The sequence below is a fragment of the Mytilus trossulus genome, chromosome 4, assembly GCF_036588685.1.
Source record: "Mytilus trossulus isolate FHL-02 chromosome 4, PNRI_Mtr1.1.1.hap1, whole genome shotgun sequence".
Classification (NCBI taxonomy): Eukaryota; Metazoa; Mollusca; class Bivalvia; order Mytilida; family Mytilidae; genus Mytilus; species Mytilus trossulus.
The window spans coordinates 46,643,408-46,671,036 of record NC_086376.1 but is presented as its reverse complement, the minus strand read 5'-3'; the positions used below and the strand labels follow the sequence as shown (position 1 = coordinate 46,671,036).

The following is a 27,629-nucleotide window of genomic DNA, read 5'->3' as shown; positions in this document are numbered from 1 at the left end:
AAATGATCAATTCCTTACATTTTCCCTTGAGCAGTTATAGTTAGTTATCTTTAAATTCATTCAATTTGAGTTATTGATCTATCCAAGTTTGTTCCACATCAAATCCTGCACTTTAAAAGGATTTCAATAATTGAAAAATATCCATTATTTATTTATAACAATTGCTCTCATTCATACAAATCATCAGAAAGCTTGTCCATACTAGTTAAAATGAATGGGAAAATTCAATGGAATGGAAGAAAAAAGAAAAAAAAAACATAATTTTAAAACAAAGACGGTCATACACTTTTAAAACAAAATACAAAACTAAAAAAAAATAGGAATGCAATTAAATCTCATCCTGCCAGAATGAGAAATTTTTACCTGGACAGATGTAACATAATAACGATTTACCTATAAACAGTACTGATTATAAATATCAAAGTGAAATATAGAATATAAAACAAACCTTTGTTAAATCACTTAAGCATCCTTAATTAGAAATCTACAACTTGAGCTGTGTTACAGGTAATTTATCTGCTGGTGAGAACACCTGGATGTTACGACACCTGAAAGCCTAATGTAGGTGTTTCCTACCGTATGCCAATGATCAATTCTTTTTCTCCATTTATTCTTTTGTTGATTTGGTTACCAAGCAACAGCCAATGAGAACCTGACAACTCTCAATATCTGGTGCTCTATTGCTGGCAATTTTCACTTGGCTCTTACAGCAATGAAATAAGTGAACTTGTCTGCAAGTTTTGCATTATTGTTAAACAAATCATTGAAAGTGGGAATTCCCACTTTCTATTCACCCATCAAATGCATGAAAATTGTATTGGCAATAAATACTTAAGACTAAGTTACTAAGATTATGCAACATAAATTTTTAAAACAGAGAGATTTACTTCATCCTTATGATAAACATGTGTCACACAATTAACTTAACAATTTTTACTTACCATCATCTGCCATTTTTGTTTAGTTTTTGATTTCTTGGAACTTATCTACAAAAAAAATCTTGAATCCTTATTTTGAACAGATCGTATATATATATCTGTATAAAACAAATTTACAATAAACTAAAATAAAAGATTTTACCTTTTAATTTTTAAATATTAAACCTACATTTCTATTGCAATATTACAGGCAATGCAGGGTGAATATGCCCAAATATTAGAAACCTATAATATATCTTGGTAAACTTAAAACTTTTATATACACTACGAAAAATGCTTTTTCCTGTCTGTAGCTTACTATATTTCTGAACTTTTTTTATTAAAAATTATTTAATCAAAAACTGGCTGCTTTTATTCATCAAATTCAAAATGATGAGAACAAAGAGTGTCCAAATAATAAAATCTCTAGAAAATTTATGCACAGGCCAATTAACATGATTGGAAGAAAAGAAAATATCTAAATTAAAAAAAAAATCAAAGATATTTTAAATTTTGAAAGTCAGAAGCACAAAAACCCATATATAACAATATATATATATATATGAACTGAAAGAACAATTGTACAAGTAAGTGATGGGTAAATCAGATTTTTTGGCATAATTTTAGAAAGGGAAGTCAGTTTAAAGATAAAGGGTAAGAACGCTAAAGATATGATGTAAGTATTTTAACATAATAATGTTCTGGGTTTAATTCAATTTTCTTCCAATTTATGTATAAAAGCTTGATACAAAAAGATCAGATTTGTTCATGCATTTCATTCTTACAAATTTTGGTTGTCAATTCTATGACTTTGCGTTCCTCTGTACAACTTTCAACAGGAAACAAGAATCAATGAATAAAAACATTTTACCAAAAAAAGTATTATCAATAGTTTAAAAAATAAATAAATAAAAGATTGATTTATCTATTTATTAGTGTTTGAACAGGAGGCATAAATACATGATAAAAATATTTGTTTGCATACTGGGTTCTCTTTAAATTCTACATGAACTAAATATTACAATATTGACCATTATATATTGGTTAATGTTGACACAACTCAATAGTGTAGTTTGAACAATAAGATCACAATAGAAATTTTGTAGCTCTGTTTCCTTATGTGAAATAAATTTTTTGCATGGGAAATATAACAATACATAGCCACGCTCAATAAATCATTAGCTTTTAGAAAGCCAAACAAATGTTACACAATAGGTATTTAGCAGACTACTTTTCTCACTCTTATATCAATAAACAAGAGAGAAAGTAGCTACATGTAACAATGAAATGCAATATCACTTTTTATGGTTGAAACAAAGACAAGTCCTTAAAGTTATATCTAAAACTAAAATCAATTACTAAACAATATTTTTCAATAATTTTTGTCTTCCATCTAAGCTTACATTAGTTTTTTTGTCCTGAAGAACCAGACAGCAAGCTAAGATTCATCAATTTTTGAAAAGGCAAAAGTAAAGTGCAACATGATAGAATTCTGCTGCCAATAAATTAACTATCAACTGTTTAACATGTTACATGAAACTATCAAGACTATGCAAAAGTCATGCAACGTAAAATCTAAAATTTATAAAATTTGAAAGGGACAGACAAAAAGGTATACCATAAAACTTCCTGTAAACAGGCATATTAAAAAGTGTGGAAAATTTATCATTAAAAGAATTTTGAAATCCATGGACTTTAACTCTGCATAAAATCATCATACAAAAACAAAATTTGAACATGATCTGTTATGAATAATTGATTTAATATTGATATGAAAATTGGGATATACTTTTATCATGACAAGTTAATGATCAAGTTCAAATTTTGTGCAGAGATACAGTACTTGGACTTCAAAAATTCACCTGAATAAATCAGGTTTTTTATGCCATGCTTTAAAGAATTGGTAAATAGTTTTATCATGACTAACTAAAGATCATGGTTTGCCAAAGTTCAATGTCCATGACTGAGAGAGTGGGGCCAAACCCTTTTCATGGAAATAATATGCCAATTCTAATACAATAGCATATATAATTTTATTTTCTTTCTGCAAGTTGCTCCACATACTAGTTAAAAACTTAACATTAGTTGACACCAGCCTCAAACAGAACACCAGTCACAGATGCAAGATGAATGACTGATTGTCAGCTAGGTGGTGGACTACACTTATCATAATTATACATTACAAATACATACCTGGTTTGGGGTTAACCGTTTTCTTGCAGTTTCCAAGGTTTCTTTTTAGTTCTGGAATTATAAGTTAAATAACATTTATGTCTCATTATCTGACAGTTTAAAGTACTTACTACATGATGATGGTCATCATGCACATGTTAATGCAAGAACTATTAAGTAACTTAGCAAAATAGGAATCATGTTGGTAGAAATAAGGTGTAAATATAAACAAATCTCAAGAAAATTAACAAAACAAAAACTTAATAGGAATCAATTTTGAGGTGAACATGCTACAAAATAGGAAGATATCATATTGATTCATATATAATTTACATAATTATACATGTAAAGAACTTTAAAGAGATAAACAGAAAACTGAAGTATGCCAGCAGACAAAACATGAGATATAGTTCACCAAAAACTTAATGGAGATTTAAGAAATCATCACATGAGAGTCCATCAAACAAGGCCAATATAACAATTTATTCACAATCACATACATCATAGTCAAAAATATTGTGAAAATTTAAGTCATATTGATCCAAAATAAATCCCTCCCCCTGTAATCTATGGAATCATGTGCAACTCATATTTTTATCAAAACATGTATGCCAATTTACTTGCACACTGCCTACCGTGCTTTTGAAATAAAAATACACCTTAAACATATTAATAATCTGTTTTGGCCTGGTTACAATTAACAAATTATAGGGAAAATCTATAAACTTCAGCATTAATGCAAAACCTTCTTAGAAGGCCAGGCTACAAAACAAGTTTCATATTTTAAAAAAGAACATCTTCTCAATAGGCAAATATTGATCTTTTACTTAAGACATGACAAAAGACCACATCACTATAAGGTGAAATATGCAAAGACCAATGAATGAATAATTCATCAACACGGTATTAATGACATAAAGGCATAGGCTAATCAAAGAAACACGAGTCTTTTAGCTAAAATCTTAATTGTTACAAGACTGATTTTAATGTTTCAAGGCACATTATCAGCTTGTCACAAAAAGATTTATAAAGTTATGAAAGATGATAATGATGAATCTTGTGGTAAATATTAGCTGCATTTTAGAACAACACTTGACAGAATATGCCCCAGTGACTCTAGGATGGTTAGGATGGCACTATCTCACTTCCACAATTTATATACAATGTATTGCAGGCTACACGCAACTGTTTCAAATATCATTTTATCAAATGTGAAGATTTTGGTATATACTGTTATTATAATGAAATTTTGTAATTTACAAGCATGTAATTTCCTTAATTTTATGAATCTGTGGCTCTGTAGCATGGTATGCACATAAAATGAATACCCAAAAAATCCAAAGGATTGATAATTTCATTGTATTGTTTGGCTGCTGTTAATTATAAAACTATTACCACACATCTCCTTTTTCTTCATTGATCAACTTGCTTTTATTACCTGCTTTTACATACATGTATATACATCAGAACTAAGATCACAAATTACTAACAAAAGAATGACCAATTATAGAACAGATATAGGAATGGTGGTTTTTAACATCTGGCTAACAACAGGTGATCTAGTGGTCATTTTCTGCCTCACCAGGTGCATTTAGTTGATTTGAATAGATTTTTTCTTCTAATTAATAGAAAACTAGTGACAAGCTAATGGCAGTTTACAAAAGATCACATATACAATCATACATTTGATTAAATAATTTGCCATGTATGAAGAACTGTCTTTATCATGAAAACTGGATTCTTGGAGATGATTAGTAAATAATTAAAGGCTTCAGGTTCAAGTTTAAAAATAAAGATAGAGAGGAAGCAATTATTCTCTGATCATATTCCATATAATATACCTGGATAAATCTATGAGATAAGTAACCATGACAACAAATCTATACAAATCAACAGATCACTGGTTAAAAAAAAACACTGTTGGAATTTAAGACAGAAGATGAAAAATTCATGACCTGTTGAAATATAAATATCCTTCATAGTTATTGTCTCACTAATATCAGATTTTCTGTCTAAGTTATCCTGTTCATGTTGGAACAAGCAGTAAATCAATGTATACTCTGGGGATATTGCTTCTAATCTTAATGGAATGCAGTCAATGATCAAACAATTTAATCTGAGACATTTCAATTTAAGAGGAAGCTATTCATTCTCTTTTTTTAGAGAAGTTGAGGGAATACTATAATTTAAATAAATGGGGAATGATGCCCTTTCTTGCATGTCATTTTAAGTTAAAAAGGGACATAACTGAAGAAGGGTAAAAGTGACACTACTCAAAATTGTACCTAGTCACGAGTTTAGTGGCAATAATTATTATGCACAAGTCTCATATCATTTGGTTGAGGCTAATATAACTTAAATCAGGGAACAGAAATAAAAAAAATCTGCATTTTTTTTTCATTTATAAACTTTATCATTCTGTATTTTGTGGTAAAAAGCATAAGTTTGATTACATTTGGTTGAGGCAAACAAAAAGTTACAATGTAGTGAGAGAAACAAAAATTCAGCAATGTTTCTAAAGGGGGCATAACTCTAGAACGGTTAAGATAATGCCATCCAAATTCAAACTTAATCTATTTTTTGTGGATCTATGCAAACAAAAAATGCAGCATTTTTTCGATTTGAGACGGGCATTACAATTGAACATTTCAAGTCGTGCAATCAAAGTTCAATTTGATCTGTGTTTTGATGTAAAAAGCATTGTGTATAAGTTTAATGGCATTAAATTGACACAAACTAAAGTTTGAGAATGGAATTCACCTTTGGGACAATTGTGCTGGCATACAAGGCTAAAACTAATGCCCTATAGGCTACGAAGGGAGCATAAAAATATGGAAAATTGACTGACAAATAGACACACAGATGAACCTAGTGCAATCTTAGACTTTGTCAGTAGGGTGCTTAAAATATACAGATGTGGCAGGGTATTTACACATTTTATCAAGATAAAACGTTATTTTTTTTTATAAAGTTTTGTTTCATATCTGAAATGAAAATAAAAATTGTCCTTGCCCTCCATTTTTTCCACCGCTCCTTAAAAATTTGTGCTTTGCTGGGCAAAGTCTGATACAACAGCAGTGGTTGAATCCTAAACAGTTGGTACAAGTTTGAACACAATATTCAAGCTGGATACTGTCTGAATTTGTATTGACATCAAATTTTAACATAATATAGGTTTCTGGCACCAAAAAAATGTGGTCAATGATCTTACAAATCTATTGTGTAATACTGTGTAATTGAAGGTTTCTTCTTTCTTGTTGAAACTTTTGAAAAAGTCTGGAAACTAGAAAAGTTGCTTGGTTTCCTGAATCATACAGGCAATTACCCCCAAACTCAATCCCAGCCTTCCCTTTGTAATATACATGTAGAACTGTGTTGTACAATTTCAGAAAGATCCATACACTAACGAACAAGGTGATTAGCTTGAGGTCGTAAACAAAGTCAGAAAGGAAATTTTTTACATAGGAATATGTTGGCTCCAGAAATTTGGCCTGTAGCTGTATTTCATTACCAGATGAAATAAAACATCACATATAAAAACATTGGCAATGCACAGCACAGCCTCTGCACATTATTTGTACTTTTTTTTAATTGTCCATTACCCAGGAAACTTTTGTTTTCCCCCCTAAGACAATCCTAACCATCCCTGTGTGGTATTGAAACTTGTACATATGGTGTAATTTTAGAGGGATCCATACACTGTTCCACAAATCAATAATGTGTATGTGGATCAAATCTTTTCATCTCCTGCAAAGATTCCTCTTCTGTTGATCTTGTTTGACCCTGTGAATTTTAATGATGACTTCTAGAATAGGTATACGTAGTATAACCTTGATAGAGCTATGAAATCATCCCATAAACCCTAATATACATACAAGGAAAACAGAAATTGTTTTGGATGCAAGATGAAAATACTGTAACCCCCCAGACTTTGGGAAGCAGAAAGATATATGAACTTGGAAACTCACTAACATTATGATCATGGATCTTTCCTAACTGAAAAAAAATCTTATTATAATGATCTCCTGTGACATGTAAATAGGGCTGGGACACAAGCTGGTAATCTTTCTTTAATAACATAAAATTATCATTTCAGTGCACCAGAATTCTGACCAATATTTTAATATGAAATAGAGCTGCTGGTCATCATGACACATAAAATATTGTATTCCACAACAATTTTAGAATGGGGCAACCAAAATTAATACACCGCACTGGAAATCACAAAAGTTACTCATTTTTTTCAATTATACAATAGATAAATTGCTTCGCTGAGCGCAGCTGGATTCCATGGAAGAGGTCAAACAACAATATAAGCATTTGATACAGGTCTTAATTTGGATTGTATTTAAATATTTTACACATACATTGTAATTTTTGACACAGAATAACTGTAGTCAAAGAACTTAATTGGTTACAATAAAGGCAACAGTAGTATACCACTGTTCAAAACTCATAAATCCATGGACAAAAAACAAAATCAGGGTAACAAACTAAAACCGAGGGAAACGCATTAAATATAAGAGAACAACGACACAATACCGAAACGCAACACACACAGAAACGGACCAAGCAACAGACAAAACACCATGAGAATAACAAATATAACATCAAAACCAAATACATGAATTTGGGATAGACAAGTACAGTGCCACGTCTTATCTCAATATCTCAAAAATAAGAGAAAACACAAACGACTCAACGTTAAAATGCAACATACACAGAAACGAACAATATTATAACAATGGCCATCTTCCTGACTTGGTACAGGACACTTTTAAAGGGGAATAAAAGTGGTGGGTTGAACCTGGTTTTATGGCATGCCAAAAATGTATGATTTGAATTTATATTATTTTTTTTGCTTTTGAGTAATTCATTATGCTGTTGCAAATAGACATTTTTCACAATCTACAATCAATATCAGGGAGGTAATCTAAACCAGATGCTCCGCAGGGCGTAGCTTTATACGACCGCAGAGGTTGAACCCTGAACGGTTGGGGCAAGTATGAACACAACATTCAAGCTGGATTCCGCTCTAAATTTGGATTGTGATTAAATAGTTGACACAGCATAGGTTTCTGACACAGAATGAATGTATTCAAATGAACTTAAAATTTTTGTTTTCTGTTAGAGCAATTCACTATGCTGTTGAATATTAATCCTCTCAAAAAAATGTTTGAAGAAATTTTCTTTTTATTTATGAAATTTCAAATGAGAACCAGATGCTCCGCAGGGCGTAGCTTTATACGACCGCAGAGGTTGAACCCTGAACGGTTGGGGCAAGTATGGACACAACATTCAAGCTGGATTCCGCTCTAAATTTGGATTGTGATTAAATAGTTGACACAGCATAGGTTTCTGACACAGAATGAATGTATTCAAATGAACTTAAAATTTTTGTTTTCTCTTAGAGCAATTCACTATGCTGTTGAATATTAATCCTCTCAAAAAAATGTTTGAAGAAATTTTCTTTTTATTTATGAAATTTCAAATGAGAAAAATTGAACCCAATTTTTTAATCACATCCCCCTTTCCCTTATTCCAGGGCTCGACATTACCGTTTGTCCGATTGTCCGGGACAAGTGGAAATAGGTGTCGGGCAAGTAGATTCATCATACTACTTGTCCGATGGGACAAGTGAAAAAATCGATGTCAGATGTTTATAGATCAAATTCAAGACTTATACATTCCTAAAAACATGAATGATTGTTTTATTGATCATACAAAATGAAATAAATATTCATAGATTGAACCAGAGACATGTAAACTTGTATAATATGTCTCTGATTGAACGTATTTGAACATGCTGGCAGCCATTGACCAGGGGAAATAAGTAAGGGGAAGTAACCCAATGTTAATGTTTCTTCTTAGTATAAGCCTCCTTGAATTAGGAGCACCTCCATAAGCATGATATGGAGTTCTACCATTGTTTACCTTAACTTTAAAATTTTGAATTAAAGTTTGTGTCATTTGATTTTGCTTTTAGGCATAACATTAAATTAAGAAAGGTTTTATTTAATAAGATCTATATGTTAAAATAATAAGTTAAGATGTAAAAATTAAAAAAAATCTAAAAAGGCAGATTTTTTACTAAAATATTTTATGTACTTCCTGATCATATTTCATGTATATCAATGTATGTAGAAATCAAAATAAATTGTAAAATCTTGTTTGGCACCATCAATAAATTAAAAAGGTTTATTTATAAAAAGGTGCCAGGTGTATTTGGTTTAAACCATACCACTACTTCAGAATGAATATAGGTCCATGAATAGGAGAACCTAGTGGTATGGAAAGAGATATGATTTAATGATCGACACATGATAGTGACAATGAGTCAGAGAGCTCATACTTGCAAATAAGCCTTCAGTCTGAAATAACAAAATGAATTTTGATGTGGTATTCATATAACATAATAAAATGCCCCGATCAATAAAGGGCCCTTTATTGATCTTTATTAGGTACAATCAAAGGGCAAGTGTTATTATTGCAAATAACATATATTATCAATATGGAGGAATTTCAATTAAAAATTCGGACAAGTGAGTTCAGAGTTCGGACAAGTTGATTTTCTTGCAACTTGTCCGAAGGGACAAGTTAGAAAAAATGATAATGTAGAGGCCTGTATTCCAAAACTAATTTCAATTAAAATATTCTAATGGAGTTTGCAACAATTACTACTCATTAAAATACATCATAAAATATTAAGATGTAAAAAAACTGCTTGTTATCACTGAATGGTAAAGATTACTTAAATTTATCAGTTGGTAGTAAAAAGTGAATATACATTGTATATTGTATATAACAAAGATTTAAGTTGATTCTGGACAAAGAAAGATAACTCCAATTAAAAAAATTCTTGCAGATATTTCTTGCTTACTATACTGGACAAAGAAAGATAACTCTTAATTAAAAAAAAAATTGCTATTTCACAATATTGTGAAATTAGATATTTCTTGCCATTGCACAATACTGTGAAATTGAAAAGACTTGCTATTGCACAATACTTAATATAATAATTTTAGATCCTGATTTGGACCAACTTGAAAACTGGGCGCATAATCAAAAATCTAAGTACATGTTTAGATTCAGCATATCAAAGAGGCCCAAGAATTTAATTTTTGTTAAAATCAAACTAAGTTTAATTTTGGACCCTTTGCACTTTAATTTAGACCAATTTTAAAACTGGACCAAAAATTAAGAATCTACATACACAGTTAGATTTGGCATATCAAAGAACCCCAATTATTCAATTTTTGATGAAATCAAACAATGTTTAATTTTGGACCTCGATTTGGGCCAACTTGAAAACTGGGCCAATAATCAAAAATCTAAGTACATTTTTAGATTCAGCATATCAAAGAACCCCAAGATTTTAATTTTTGTTAAAATCAAACTAAAGTTTAATTTTGGACCCTTTGGACCTTAATGTAGACCAATTTGAAAAGGGACCAAAAATTAAGAATCTACATACACAGTTAGATTCGGCATATTAAAGAACCCCAATTATTCAATTTTGATGAAATCAAACAAAGTTTAATTTTGGACCCTTTGGGCCCCTTTTTCCTTAACTGTTGGGACCAAAACTCCCAAAATCAATACCAACCTTCCTTTTATAGTCATAAACCTTGTGTTTAAATTTCATGGATTTCTATTTACTTATACTAACGCTATGGTGGGAAAACCAAGAAAAATGCTTTTTTGGGTCTCTTTTTGGCCCCTAATTCCTAAACTGTTGGGACCGAAACTCCCAAAATCAATACCAACCTTCCTTTTGTGGTCATAAACATTGTGTTTAAATTTCATTGATTTCTATTTACTTTAACTAAAGTTATTGTGCGAAAACCAAGAATAATGCTTATTTGGGCCCTTTTTTGGCCCCTTATTCCTAAACTGTTGAAACCAAAACTCCCAAAATCAATCCCAACCTTTCTTTTGTGGTCATAAACCTTGTGTCAAAATTTCAAAGATTTCTATTAACTTAAACTAAAGTTATAGTGCGAAAACCAAGAAAATGCTTATTTGGGCCCTTTTTGGCCCCTAATTCCTAAAATGTTGGGACCAAAACTCCCAAAATCAATACCAGCCTCCCTTTTATGGTCATAAACCTTGTGTTAAAATTTCATAGATTTCTATTCACTTTTACTAAAGTTAGAGTGCGAAAACTAAAAGTATTCGGACGACGACGACGACGACGACGACGACGACGACGACGCCAACGTGATAGCAATATACGACGAAAATTTTTTCAAAATTTGCGGTCGTATAAAAATTTAACCCAATTTTTTATTCACATCCCCCTTTCCCTTATTCCAAAACTAATTTCAATTAAAATATTCTAATGGAGTTTGCAACAATTACTACTCATTTAAATACATGATGTAAAAAAACTGCTTGTTATCACTGAATGGTAAAGATTATTTAAATTTATCAGTTGGTAGTAAAAAGTGAATATACATTGTATATTGTATATAACAAAGATTTAAGTTGATTCTGGACAAAGAAAGATAACTCCAATTAAAAAAAATTCTTGCAGATATTTCTTGCTTACTATACTGGACAAAGAAAGATAACTCTTAATTAAAAAAAAATTTGCTATTTCACAATATTGTGAAATTAGATATTTCTTGCCATTGCACAATACTGTGCAATTGAAAAGACTTGCTATTGCACAATACTTAATATAATAATTTTAGATCCTGATTTGGACCAACTTGAAAACTGGGCCCATAATCAAAAATCTAAGTACATGTTTAGATTCAGCATATCAGAGAGGCCCCAGAATTTAATTTTTGTTAAAATCAAACTTAGTTTAATTTTGGACCCTTTGCACCTTAATTTAGACCAATTTTAAAACTGGACCAAAAATTAAGAATCTACATACACAGTTAGATTTGGCATATCAAAGAACCCCTATTATTCAATTTTTGATGAAATCAAACAATGTTTAATTTTGGACCCCGATTTGGGCCAACTTGAAAACTGGGCCAATAATCAAAAATCTAAGTACATTTTTAGATTCAGCATATCAAAGAACCCCAAGGTTTCAATTTTTGTTAAAATCAAACTAAGTTTAATTTTGGACCCTTTGGACCTTAATGTAGACCAATTTGAAAACGGGACCAAAAATTAAGAATCTACATACACAGTTAGATTCGGCATATTAAAGAACCCCAATTATTCAATTTTTATGAAATCAAACGAAGTTTAATTTTGGACCCTTTGAGCCCCTTTTTCCTTAACTGTTTGGACCAAAACTTCCAAAATCAATACCAACCTTCCTTTTATAGTCATAAACCTTGTGTTTAAATTTCATAGATTTCTATTTACTTATACTAACGCTATGGTGCGAAAACCAAGAAAAATGCTTATTTGGGTCCCTTTTTGGCCCCTAATTCCTAAACTGTTGGGACCGAAACTCCCAAAATCAATACCAACCTTCCTTTTGTGGTCATAAACATTGTGTTTAAATTTCATTGATTTCTATTTACTGTAACTAAAGTTATTGTGCGAAAACCAAGAATAATGCTTATTTGGGCCCTTTTTTGGCCCCTAATTCCTAAACTGTTGAAAATAAAACTCCCAAAATCAATCCCAACCTTTATTTTGTGGTTATAAACCTTGTGTCAAAATTTCATAGATTTCTATTAACTTAAACTAAAGTTATAGTGCGAAAACCAAGAAAATGCTTATTTGGGCCCTTTTTGGCCCCTAATTCCTAAAATGTTGGGACCAAAACTCCCAAAATCAATACCAGCCTTCCTTTTATGGTCATAAACCTTGTGTTAAAATTTCATAGATTTTTATTCACTTTTACTAAAGTTAGAGTGCGAAAACTAAAAGTATTCGGACGATGACGACGACGACGCCAACGTGATAGCAATATACGACGAAAATTTTTTCAAAATTTGCGGTCGTATAAAAATGAACAAAATAGTGCTTTTATGTGATTGGATTACCTCCCTTAAACTGCATTACAATTGTCTTCTCCCTAGTTCTGCCAGCTATAGATAGATTATCAGTTCACTGCAGTGCCATGATGCTAATTAGCCTCAGCATCTCACTCAGCTGTTTTCCAGAAATTATTCAGTTTAACATCATGTTATTGTTTTGTTAATTTTCTTTAATTTCTGAACATTTTAGAAAATAACTTTGAATATATTTGTTTTGCAGAATTGAATGCAGAATTTCATAGTGTAAAATAAGTGACAGTGGATTATTTAGTTAAATCAAATAAAAGTAGAAAAATCATGTTTTTATTTATTTGCTCATTAAACATATTTGTTTTTCTTATTTAATTAGCACTTAAAAGTCAAATAGCTGTTTTAATATTATAGTTTCATTATTACGTTAAACATGACCTCATGTCAACCCTGGTAATTAGAATATGATCCACGAGTGGGGTTTCAATGTTATTGTCCTTTCCGACGATAAAAAAGTTATTGTGTATCGGTTTGTTTCTTCAACTTATTTATTTATGAAATTTTAATCAATAATTAAACTAAAGAAATCTAGCATCACTGGATTTTGTCCAACAGCCGAGTTTTAACTTCTTTACAGCATCAAAAGCAAGACCATGTGTTAAACGTCCCTATTTTTTCATCATTTTCTAGATCATCCTCATCAATACATGAAAATTCTTTATTACAATCATCAATTAGAATTATTTCTTCAAATTCTTTTCTAAAATCACGATTTTAAGGGTCTACTTGCTATAAAAATCCATCTCTGTCATCTACTTCTTTGACAACTTCCATTGTTTCAAACTCGTAGGTAAACAAACTACTTGTCAATTTTGTCATCAAAATAATTTCAGAATGGAATGCTGGAAGCAACCAATGAAAACATATTTTTACGGGGAAATCCTTCTTCTAACGTAATATTGACTAAAAATAAGAATAGATGTGATTTGATTGGCTAGAACTCAAAATCTTTACCTTGTATAGAAAGTCAATATAGGGACGACCTGTAATGAATGATACTACTAGATGTTATCAATATATGGATAATGGAGGACCAGCAGTAGAGTAAAGTTATACAGCCTACAGGTCGTCACTTCTTCTTCTTCTTCTTCTTTATGTAGATCCCTCCAGCGTTGGAGCACACACAGCTAGCTGTGTTCCCTTAACGGATTAGTTTTTAAAAATGTCACTATATCAATGTAGGGTTAAAAGTCCATTAGCACACTATATTTAAAAACATCTTTATGAACTAAACTGCTTACTGTTAAATTATTTTTTAATAAACTATGTTTATTAAAAGTCACAGATATGTTCTTATATTCAAGTGTTATACAGTAATTACAAATGTTACCCAAATCATCGGGCGAATGAAGTGTAGAATCCTATTTGGCTTTTATACACAGTGGAGAAGAACACATTGTTATGGGCCGAGTTCTTGTAGAGCGTTCTTAAATGCCTCTACAGAACCTGCATGCACATCTTTATCAGGGCTGCGTGTAATATCGTAGCTGCTACATAGACTTTGACTATTGAACATGTAGCTATAGACTAACTGCTACATAGATATTGATAGCAGCTACGTAGCTGCTATGATATTGATCTCTACCCTGGTAGTTGGTTCCAAATACATTTTCAAAACAATCATATATAATCTACTCAAATCTAGTCCTGTATCCATAACATCTGAAATAACCTAATTCTAGAACATACTGTATGCAGCATATTCTAAAATATCTGGAATAAAACGAGATCCTAACCAACTTAAACAACAGCTTCAGGTTAGAAAGACAGGATGCTCATGTGAAACGCAACTCATAACCTAACAACTAAGATTGACTTCCTACAAGTACACGACAAGGGGGAAATTCCGACAATGGACATCAAATCGACGTAGGCATTTTCTCAAAAGCTTTTGATACATTATCACACAACAAATTATTACATAGGTTAGATCAATATGGAATCAATTTCAAAGGAAACACGCGCAAAATTATGGCTAAAGAACTTCCTGATCGAATTATTTGATCAGGAAGTTCTTTAGTCATAATAATTTATGCGAACCAACGTGCATGGCGAATCATCAGGCGAAAAAACTATCGACTCTGGTGTTCCCCAGGGCAGACAATCCTGTTCATGCGCTACATACATGACCTCCCAGACAGCGTAACATCATCAGTAAGACTATTGTACATAATCAATATTATATTCAACTTTCGTTTCCTCAGATCATGCCCTTCTCGGATCGCGATCGGTCAACTATGCATTATAAGAAAGATCATCTTTATTTTGCAGTATACTGAATTTTCTAATGCAAAATATCTGACGTTATATTTAATTACAGGACTATACCATACCTCAGTATCAATGGTTGTTTAATTTGAGCTAGTGCGGTGTTCTGTGCAGCAAAGATCGATTCTTGGAAAAATGGCGATAGCGTGGGATTAAAAGAATTTACCCGAATCGCCTCGTAGATTTACATTGAGTTATGTAAAAAGCCTAGAAATATCCGAAGGGGAAAATATGGCGTTACCTCATTCATTCCAATATTTAAAAAAATATCATATTTAATTCTAGTTATGAAGACATAATATGAACTTAAATAAAACTATAAAAAATGTATTATATGTCATAAAATTAAATAAATAAATATGACAGAATATGGTAAAGAAATATTTCGGAACACCTCTTGAATTTTCTCTCTAAAAAAAATGCAACAGAGCAGACTTGCATATTATTCAAAACTGACAAAAAGAAGACATTCCTATGCTGTTTTATTACTATTTTGCACCCTTCTTATGTGTAGGTTACATTTTATGTAAGACTGATGAGTCAAGGATTATTCTAATGACATATTTGTACAACCATCAGTCATAAAATTATAAAATTTCATGGACAGTAAAAAAAGATAAATCTTACAGACAATATGTTTTTTAGATTTTAACTATTTTAAATGTACATTTGAATAAGTTATTACCTGTGTACAGAATTTTAAACTTTTGCACTTGTGGATGTAAATTAGGAGATAACTGTATTGTATTTTAAACTTGGCCTTGGTAAAACGTAGATTTTACTGTCGCAAATTGAGTTTATTTTGCGACGCGGAGCGGAGATAGGTAAACGGATATTTGTGACAGTAAGATAAGTTTTACAAAGGCCAAGCTTAAAATACAATACAGTTATCTCTATTCTAATGCCACATATTAAAATAAATGTCATTTAATAAATATTTTGGCTTAAAAATGGCATAAATTAAAAAGAACGTGAAACTGTTGCATGGTCATTAGCATCTAAACAATGTGACGTCATGTGTTTACTCTGAATGTCAAACATGAATACTAAACGTATTTTTACTTTTTGTACGCTTCAGAATGGTTTCAATATAGACTTAAAGAAGATTTTGAGGCTCAAAGTGTGAATATCTTGTTTATTTTTTAAGAAATTACATACATGTATCCCCACAAAAAACAGAATTCAAAATGGTGGCTTTCTTAGTGACGGACTGGTAGAACGTGGAATCTAACACCTCAAAATATTTATCAATGTCCAATGAAAATTATCGTTACAAACTAATTGCATTAGAATGCACTATTCTAATGGTGGAGGATTATTCGACTACCGTATATTTTAGTGATTTTAACAATATAATTATTATTTATTTCCAAGTGCTCCAATATTGGAGGGATTTACGTAAGAAGAAGAAGATGGCATAATTTTTGCTGTAAATAAATACCATCATGACAAAATAAATCCTTTATTCTGATTGAACAGAAAACAGTAGAGCACCCTTCCACTTATATGCTCTAAGAATTTGTAATTATAATAATTAAATATACACCTTATCACTTTTTGTCGGACATTACTGGATATCACACAGGTTCCCGTAAAATTTTGACGTCACAATGGAAAAGTAATTGTTGCATGCATCAAAAGTTCAAACGGCCGGGTCAGTCAGGATTAGCGATAAGGTGTATAATAAGGGAGCCACCATTTGTCTTGATTTTTATTTAAGAGGGGAGGGGGTGTGGGATTAACAATGGTATCAGGTTCGTTTGTGCACAATACACTCCTACACGCTACACATTTGCACCTCGCATGTTCGCACCCTACACGTTTGCACCCCATTTTAAATCAAGTTCCAGTTGACTAATTAGAAAATCTTAATTGCTGTTTTAAATTGCTTTGATGTAAATACATACATGACTTAACTTGGTATAAGTAAAACATTGGACATTTTAAATGAAAAAGACAAAAGATATTGTTTTAACAGCTTGGACCCTTTAATCAACAATGAAACAAAAAGTTATAGCAATAAATTAACCAAAACATAAATAAAATTTATTCAACACAACAAAAAAAGTTGTCAGAATCTCACTTCATAATCATTTTGAAACAATGAAATACAGTTAAAGCAATACACTAACCAAAAGCATGATTAAGATTTATTCAACACAGAAAAAACATTGTCTCATGAACTTTATTTTGAGACAATGACAACAAATATACTTATAGGAATACACTTTGTGTTTAACAACTGTGTCAAAACTTGATTACAATATTGTTAAACACAAAACCAATAACAATTGGGTGCAAACATGTAGGGTGCGAAAGTGACGGGGTGAACTTGATTGGGCGCTAAACTGTCCTTCATTTTTATTTTTTGGGTCCAGACTTTTTTTTTGCATTTATAAATTGTCATCCCATCTTTTTTTGGGTTAAACTTATAATTTAACTTAAAACTCCTATCCTGTTTGTTTTTTTCAAATTTCATCCTAGACTCCTCACCCTTAAAAAATCAAAATTTAGCTCCCTGATAATATTTTTCTTATAGTTTTGGTCTGTTTATACATGTATAAATATATTTCTTGCATTAAAAGATAATTCTCTCATCACACTCAGTCACTGCAGTGTACAGGGCTATAAGAAAGAATATTTTTGTTTGCCCTAACCTTACCTACCCAGACAATAGCTGCCTACTCAAAATCTTTTATTTTCCTGCTGTGATTTTTTTAATCAGATAGACATTTAGACTAAAAAACATCTAACACTAATTTCTCTTTGCCTTAAAATAAAAAAGGAAATGCCTTCCTACCTAGCCCACTGTGTGTACCTTTGGATAGGGTTGGTGCAAACCAACATATTTTCAATTCTGGCCCAGAGTGTAAATTTTACTTTAAAAAGTCAAACGAAAATCTGGTTTAGTTTGCTTGGCCTGTCAAGTATGACAAGATGATATGATACATGTACAGCATTTCCTGGTCTATTGGTGATTCGTTAGGTCACTGATGACTTTCAAAGGTTAAGAAGATGTACATTTCATTCCTGGCAAACATACATCCTTGTGATTTCTTCAATAATAAATTAAATACTCACACATTTCACCTGTCAATTTGCTTTTTGTCAAATTTTATTACATTCTGAAGCGTACATAAAGTCTTTAAATGTAGAATGTAAAGTTATCTCCTCTGATGCTGAATAACTATATACAAATAAATTCAGTCTTTTATGCAAAACAAATCCTGAAAAAACATACTTTTTTGTTTCATGAACATATTTTGTTCATGTTGTTAATCATATACAAGACCAATATAGGGATTTTAGAATGAACTAGCTTTATGCATAATATATAATTAACAGGGTAACCATGTAAACTCAAACTCCATGTAGGTATTGTAAAAGTGTAATCGTTCAGATCATAAAAAAGTAAGTAAAGAAGAGTAGCATAATGTCAGAACTGTTTTGGTGTAAACTTCAACTTTAAATGCAATAGGATCTTTATAACATCTGTTTTAGGTATACAGATTAAGACATTTGTCATAATTTGAGAAGATTATTCTGCATACAAAGGGGTACACAATTTTGCTGTTATCTAGTATACATAAAAAAAATATCCTTTAATCTTGTTATATTTAGCAACATTTCAATGAGTGCAACTTGCCTGACAGGAAATACCCACTATGAAATAGAAATAAGTATACAAAAACTTTTTTCTCACTGTGCATGCATTTTCAAGTAATTTTATTTTTTTATGTCAATTAAACAGATAATGTATAAACGCACTGAGCTGCATTCCCCCCCCCCCCCCAAAGAAGTACCTGTTTAAATGAATAAAGATACTTTCGAGGTGGAAATTACCTCCCCCCAAAAAATTATGACATTATAAATCTCAATGTGCATGCACTAAAAAAAAAATAGCGGTTCAAGGAGATAAAAGGAAATAATTTACAATTAGAAGTTGATTTAGAATTGTGAATAATAAAACAGCAGAGAAGTTTTTCCTACTTATTGGAAACTCTATTATACTTGTGTACTTTGACAACAGCTGTTCATTTGACTAAGGCATGTAGGGTAAGGTTAATGATTTTCATAAAATTTGTAAAAAATAAGTTTGAATCCAACACATTTCATCATATTTCTCAGATGTTTAAATACATAAATGTCATTTAAATGATGATAAAATAGGTATGATTTGTAGTCCAGTCAATCGAGCATAAATTTGACCCTAAGCTTGACAAATGCTTGAAGTAATAGAAACAGAAGATTTGTTAAAGTTTTAATCTTTAGCCTTATACCCCAAATCTAACTTGAGGAAAAATAATGGATTTCAAAATTCCTATGGAGATTTGTATTGAAATGGGAGATAACTCTGCAAAAAAGGTAGTAATATCAATAAAAAATTATACAAAATAAATTCTAACTTTACCTCTTCTATTCAACAGGATGTATTGATCCTTTATATTTTAGTTCAATAGAAACTTTTAACCCCATCAAAGTATCATACTTTACATAAATTTTTTAAAAAATCTTCTGAAAACTGAAAATGAATTATTTTAGCAGAGTTATCTCCCATTTCAATGTTAATTTTTCACTTGGGGCTCGTATGGATAGTAAAAAGGTTATTGTAATGGACTAGCAATGGATTGTTGAGACTTGATATATATGTTTGTACATTGTAGAAAATTGTAAATAAATTAAAAAAACACCAAACATTTTTTTAGTAAGGTCCAAAAAAGGGCGGTCCATGCCCCAAATACATGTGGTGTAAGGAAGGTAATCCAATTCCAATTAAAATTTAAAGAATACTGTCATATTTATGTTTGATTACTTGATGACCTCCCTTACACTGCTTGAAAGTTATGTCAAAGGAAGTTTAAATGGTGGAAGTGTGATTAAACCAATTGTCAGTACTTCTAAGATAAATTCAGACTTTTACAAAGAGGGACTGATGTATGTAATTTATTTTGACATGGATCATTAGATAAGAAGAAAAACATCAGAAGTCGTGAAAGAAAAATTAGTATGAAACTACTGCATCAAGAATAAACATTTAAACTCTTCATTAATTTGTTTGAACTCAATATTTTGTTCATTGACAAAATTTAAATCATATTCAAACTATAATTATAAAAGTGTTGTCAAATTTGAGGTACACATAGTCACATCCACATTTTTTTGCCTTTAAGAAACTTGACAAATTTAAACCTAAATAACCAGAATAACATATATTTTATTTTTATGTGTTTATTTTATATTTCAGGATTATGATTGAGGGGACAAATAATGAATGGTTTTAAAACAAAGAAGACTTACAATGATGAATTGGATCTCAAACCAAGAAAAATACCAAATCAAAATATTGTGTATAGACTTTTTCAGAGAGAAACCCATGTATCAAAGAGTGGTACACAATTCAATGTGGCAAGAAAATTATACACAAATATATTTCCAAACTGCACTGTTGCAAATATAGAGAAACCTCCTTGTTTTTTACGTAAATTTTCTCCTGATGGTAAATGCTTTATTGCATTTTCTTTTGATCAAACATCAATTGAAATCTACACATTTCAGGGATCTTCTTCAGCAGAACATTTATTACAAGGGGTTAGAGGTGAATACATTGGAGAGAGTGAAGAACAAGGTTCGCACACATTCATTGACAATAAAAATACGTACAGAAAAGTCCGTAATTGTTTGTTTGAATGTTTTTTTAAACTTAAACATGCCACACATGTATCAACAAATGGTGAACATTTAAATCGGGAATGTAGTCTTTTTACTGATGATGGAAAGTATGTTATTGTAGGTTCGGCTACTTATATTCCAGAGGAACCTCACCCTCATTTCTATGATATTTATAGAAATAATGAAGCTGTCACACCAAATGCTAAGTCACCTCTTGAAGATTACTCACTTCATTTAGTAGAACTTGAAACAGGACATTTATGTGACACAAGACATTTCAAATGTGATAAGATTTTTCTGTCACACAATCAGGGCTTATATTTGTACAAAGACACGTTAGCAGTACTCTCTGTTCAACAACAAACAATTCATATTTTCCAAGTTGATCCATCTGGGAGATTTACTGATGTAAGAAGTATAGGAAGATTTTGTTGTGAAGATGATCAACTGTATTATCATTTAGGTCTAGACAACTCTACAGGTCAAGTTTATCGTTCATATAGTGATAGTCAGGTTCATCGTCCATATAGTGAGACTCCGATTCCTCGGCAACATAATGAAGGTCAGGTTCATCGACCGTATAGTGAGAAGAGTATTAATTCATTAAAACATAGATTTCTTGTTTTCCTGTATAAAAGAGCAGTTTTTGACGGAACACCTTTTGCTCTTCGAAAGTTTTATCAATTTTTTGAACAATTCAATGAACTTAGGATGTGGAAAATGCAACTTCTGGATGAAAATCACTTACTTATAAAATACGCTAGTGAAGATGTTGTGACTCTTAGAATTTCAGATCCCAATTCTCAGCCTTCTTTTTTCGTTGTTTATAACATGATCACAACAGAAATCACAGCTGTCTTTGAAAACACATCAGAACAACTTCTGGAACTGTTTGAAAGTAATTGTGATATGTTCAGAAATGCCACACTTGACAAACAGGCACAATTTACATGTTCTCCATCTAGTAATATATATGCACGACAAATGCAGCAAAGATTTAAGCAAACAATTATTAATGCAAAATTTGGAGGTCAAACAGAAGCAGTTAGGCGTTTGCTAGCACAGTTACCTATCAGTTCTCAGTCATACAGTAGTAGTCCTTATCTAGATTTAGCATTGTTCAGCTATGATGACAAGTGGGTGTCCATGATGGAACGGCCTAAAGCTTGTGGTGATCATCCTATAAGGTTAGTGGTAAAGAATTTAAAATGCATGTTTAAAATTTGAACAACAGCGCTATTTTTTTACAACCACAAATATTTTTCTTTTACAATATATAATGCTATCATGTTGTCATCATTGGTGTTCAAAAACACATTTGGTTTCGGCACAAAAATTTAGTTTAAGTGAATGGATCTCTATGAAATTTTTTAGAAGGTTCACTACCACAAAAGGAAGGTTGGGATTGATTTTGGGGGTTATGGTACCAACAGTTAAGAAACTACGGGCCAAAAACAAGCATTTTTGTAGTTTCTTGTAACTAACATGTGTGTATAAAGTAAAAAGAATGGATCTCTCAGAAATTGTACTACAATGTACCATACAAGTCCACAAAGGGAAGGCTTAAAGATTGAATAATGGGATAATTGCATTAAACATTATGACATAAGGACCAAAAAGGGTTTAAAAACAAGCATTTTCTAGTTCCATCACAATAACATGTGTTAAAATTTATGTTCTTCAAAATTTGAAGCACCTTTATTTTTATGCCCACCCTGTAATAGATGGGGAGCATTAAGTTTAACCCTGTTCCATCCAACTCGAGTTTGCCTAAATCAAATGTTATGACTTATTCACAATGCTACTAACAAAAAAAAATACAGATCAAGTTTGAAGTTAGGTAGCGTCACTTTTATCGTTCTTCAGTTGTGTCTCTATTTAAATGTATATACATGTACATGTAATTTGCAAGCGGGGCATCAACCATTCCCCATTTATATTATATGCAATGAAATGAAAAGAAAATCTATTGTACTGGACAAGATAAAAAAAAGTATTTCTTTTTTGAAACAAAGATAAAATTCCACACAATTTTTGAAAAATGCAAATTTACAAAGATAATAATGGTGGTATTTTACCTATAACAGATAAACTAAGTATTGTGCAAAAGCACAATATTACCAAAAAGCACTGTGTTGTCTAAAAGGCATTGCACAAAAGCAAGAAATCTTCAATAAGATCTTTTAACTAATTTCATTGGGGTTATTTAAAGTCTTTAATTTTTTGGGGATCTAATCTTGTATTACTTATTTAGGTATTGGCCCCATTTTGTCACGACCGCAAGCAAATTTAAGGGGATTGTATAATGGTATTATATCGTCATTTTTGTTGTCTGTGGCGTCATCCGGATACATTGGTTTCCGGACAATAACTTTAGTTATAGTGAATAGATCTTTATAAAAAATTTCAGAAGGTTCAATACATGTACCACAAAAGGAAGGTTGGGATTGAATTTGGGGATGATGGTAGCAACTGTTTAGGAAAAAGGGGTCCAAAACATGCATTTTTCTATATTCAGGATAATAACTTGTGTATAAGTATTTCAATTGCTATGAAATTGTACCACAATGTTTAAAACCACAAGTAAAACGTTGGGATACATTTAGGGGTTATGGGGCCAACAGTTTAGGAATTAAGGGCCAAAAAGGATACCAAAACAAGCATATGTTGAAGGCCGTACTTTAACCTATAATGGTTTACTTTTTAAATTGTTATTTGGATGGAGAGTTGTCTCATTGGCACTCACACCACATCTTCCTATATCTATATCTCTAGTTTCCAGACAATAACTTGTGTGTAATTGTATGGATCTCTCTGAAATTGTACCACCATGTTCCATATAACAAAGGGAAGGCTGGGATTGAGTTTTTGGTTAAATGCCCAAAACATGTAGGAATAAGGGGCTAAAAAGAAGCATGTTTCTAGTTACCAGACAATAACTTGTGTTTAAGGTCGTACCCAATATCTTGACTAAAATTAATTTGGCTCATTAATTTACATTAAACTTGTCAAAATATTTACTTTAACCCTTTGACAAAAATATAAGAATTTAAAAAAAACTTGAACCAAGTGTTTTCTCAGAAAAATTTCATTGGACATGTAGCAGTTTGACAAATACTTATTTTAGTCATTGAAATCTTAATATTTCCTTAACAATACAACGTAATTTAAACGTTTAGCTGATTTTACAGAGTTATCTCCCTGTAGTGTTAGGTACCACCTTACATGTAAGTGTATGGATCTCTCTAAAATTGTACTGCAAGGTTCTCTTCTTCTTCTTCTTCTTCTTCCTTGCTTAGGACTGGATTCTTAAAAGAATGTTACAAGTCCACTAGACGGAGAATGAGGAAAGGCTGGGATTAAGTTTTGGGTTTATTGCTCCAAAAAGGGGGGGTCAATAAGTAGGTGGGGACTTTTTTTATACGACCGCAAATTTTGAAAAAATTTTCGTCGTATATTGCTATCACGTTGGCGTCGGCGTCGTCGTCGGCGTCCGAATACTTTTAGTTTTCGCACTCTAACTTTAGTAAAAGTGAATATAAATCTATAAAATTTTATCACAAGGTTTATGACCACAAAAGGAAGGTTGGTATTGATTTTGGGAGTTTTGGTCCCAACATTTTAGGAATTAGGGGCCAAAAAGGGCCCAAATAAGCATTTTCTTGGTTTTCGCACTATAACTTTAGTTTAAGTTAATAGAAATCTATGAAATTTTGACACAAGGTTTATGACCACAAAAGAAAGGTTGGGATTGATTTTGGGAGTTTTGGTTTCAACAGTGTAGGAATTAGGGGCCAAAAAAGGGCCCAAATAAGCATTATTCTTGGTTTTCGCACAATAACTTTAGTTTAAGTAAATAGAAAATAATGAAATTTAAACACAATGTTTATGACCACAAAAGGAAGGTTGGTATTGATTTTGGGAGTTTAGGTCCCAACAGTTTAGGAATTAGGGGCCAAAAAGGGACCCAAATAAACATTTTCTTGGTTTTCGCACCATAACTTTAGTATAAGTAATTAGAAATCTATGAAATTTAAACACAAGGTTTATGACCATAAAAGGAAGGTTGGTAATGATTTTGGGAGTTTTGGTCCCAACAGTTTAGGAATAAGGGGCCCAAAAGGTCCAAAATTAAACTTTGTTTGATTTCATTTTACAATTTTATTAAGTGATTCATTTATTTTTTTTCAAAATCTTCAATAGCACAGTATTGTGCAATAGATTTGTATAAAGATCTTTGACCACATTTAATTTATTTTGTGTCAAAATCCTAAATTATGTCAAAAAATTGAACATAATCCAAGTACAGACAGTATCAAGCTTGAATATTGTGACAAAATTTGCCCCAACTGTTCAGGGTTAGACCACTGCGGTCATATAAATCTGCACCCTGGTTATTGGTGTCAGAAGCTAGGTGTCTGGATAAAGCCACTGACCTTTGATAGAAAAATTAAAAGTTCTAGTCAGTTAAGATTGGAGTTGGGTGCACTCTTTTGAGCTGGTTTCTAACTCACAACCTCAGTGTTGACTAGCTAGTGATTATAGTAGTAGAACTACTTAGACCATTTGGCAACTGAGGCCTCTTCAGTATATTTGATGTTTCATTTGTGAATACCATTCAACTACAGAGATTATAAGATGAGTGTTGTAAATTTTATCATGTCATATATATGTAAATTATATAGATTAAAAAAATAAATGTATTGATAGAGTCAGGGGCAGATCCAGGGGGGGTCCTAACCCAGGAAAAAGGGGGGGGGGGGTTTCCAACCACATGTCTCCATTCAAATGCATTGATCAACCAAAAAAAGGTTTTTTTTCCAACCCCGGAACCCCCCACCCTGGATCCACCACTGAAAATACTTTTCCTACTACATGTATGAAGGAGATTTGGGAACAGGTGAATAGAACTTGTTGTTCTGAAGAAAATAAATCTTTCATATTATAAATATTATAACTAATAAATAAACTTCCTACAATATCTGAACAAAACCACATCAATATTATAACTAATACTGTAAATTCAGAAATTATTGCGTGCATTTATTATTGCTATTTTGTCATTTTACACTTGAATCTTATTCAAACAAATGATCTTATTATACATGTATATGTTTAATATGCAATAAAAATAAAAGTATTCTGCTAAAGAATCAAATTCTTACAACTAAAATTTATATAACATGAAAATAAAACGGACAGATACCAACTCTTTTGAAAGTGAAGAAAATACCAAATGATAATAATATAGTCCAAGTTTGAAATACAAAGAGATTCATTTATTTTTACACAGAAATTACCAGATAAACACATAATCTAAATGCAATCATTATAGTACTTATTCTTCACAGAACAGTAACATATCATGCTTTTGTTGATATCTGTAGACAGATTTTTGTTTCACTTTCAAAAAACAGATTGATTAGAGGGAACATGATAATTTTATTTGAATAATCCAGAACCAATGATGTAAGAAATTTTAATATACCAGGGTAATCAAGTACAGCATAACAGACATAAAAAAAAAATAGGCATTCAAATTCGAACAAAATATCTACCATAAAAACAAGATTATGGTCCATTGTATTTCTGCTTTTGTTATTTTGATTACTGTATTGTAAAATGGATATTATTTAAAACTTTTATATTTTATTGGCATTATTTGTAATTTAGATTTTATCACTTCAGGTTTTATGCTAGAGATTCCGGACTTCTGAAGTTTAGGATCCATGCAGGTGTTGTGGGTCGCAACCCTCCGCCTGCTGCACGAAGACTTGTTGCATTTACATTTCATCCAAGTGAGCCATTTGCCATTAGTGTTCAAAGAACTAATGCAGAATATGTTGTCAATTTTCATGTCAGACATTCTGTCGATTGTTAGTTGTTAAAATAATAAAAGTTTTTTGTTGATATATTAGATTTAATGTTTCTCTCTTGATTTCCTTATCAATATAAAAATAATAAGATGTGGTAAGATAACTCTCCACCAGAGACAAATTGTTAAGAGAGTAGATGGCTTGAAACCATAGGTAGCCATATTACATTCAACAAGGAGCAAGTGCCAAAACACATAGCATACCAAGCTATAAAACGCCAAAAAATGACAATTCAAACAAGAAAACTTATGGCTTGATAAACACTATAAATGTAAAACAGATATAATATTAAACAGCTACAAACTACAACCACTGAATTACAGGCTCTTGTTTTGGGACAGATACATTCAGAAAGTGGCAGGGTTCTTACAAATTTTGTGACTTCAAAAATAACAGTATGAAGAGGTAAGCATTATGAAAATGATTGTTTGTAATGAAAACAATGACAGGAAGCATGATTTGACGGCTGTGATTTTACCACTTTAAATCCAAATTATGTATTATGTTTTCTGCTATTTGGTTTCCAGTTGTTGTCTCTTAGACACATTCCCTATTTCCATTCTCAATTTTATTAATAATATAAATAAAAAAAAAGGATGTGGTATGATTGCAATTGAGACAACTGTCCACAAGAGACCAAAATGACACAGAAATTAATAACTATAGGTCATCATATGGCCTTCAACAATGAACAAAGCACATACCCCATAGTCAGCTACAAAAGCCCTGAAATGACAATGTAA

At 31.4% G+C, this 27,629-nt stretch overlaps 2 protein-coding genes across 6 annotated transcripts in view; one reads left to right on the top strand and one right to left on the bottom strand.

Annotated features, from left to right (window-relative positions):
- The window catches only part of LOC134715394 (heterogeneous nuclear ribonucleoprotein K-like), a 31,751-nt gene extending 16,183 nt beyond the window's left edge, over positions 1-15,568 (bottom strand). For 3 of the 5 annotated variants that reach the window (XM_063577543.1, XM_063577547.1, XM_063577544.1), the window contains exons 1-3: positions 15,406-15,567; positions 3,111-3,161; positions 942-986 (exon numbers count right to left, since the gene is read on the bottom strand). In XM_063577543.1, the coding sequence (XP_063433613.1) occupies positions 942-954 (13 nt within the window). In that variant the 5' untranslated portion in view covers positions 955-986; positions 3,111-3,161; positions 15,406-15,567. Of the gene's footprint in view, positions 1-448; positions 637-941; positions 987-3,110; positions 3,162-15,405 lie in introns of those variants that run through there. The other 2 variants (XM_063577545.1, XM_063577546.1) reach the window with 2 other exon arrangements.
- Positions 15,569-15,736: 168 nt separating this feature from the next.
- LOC134715392 (DET1 homolog) lies at positions 15,737-26,922 on the top strand. The gene is made up of 3 exons (XM_063577542.1): positions 15,737-15,850; positions 20,586-22,197; positions 26,699-26,922. The coding sequence occupies exons 2-3, from the start codon at positions 20,609-20,611 to the stop codon at positions 26,889-26,891; spliced, it is 1,782 nt and encodes a 593-aa protein (XP_063433612.1). The 5' UTR covers positions 15,737-15,850; positions 20,586-20,608; the 3' UTR covers positions 26,892-26,922.
- Positions 26,923-27,629: the final 707 nt, after the last annotated feature.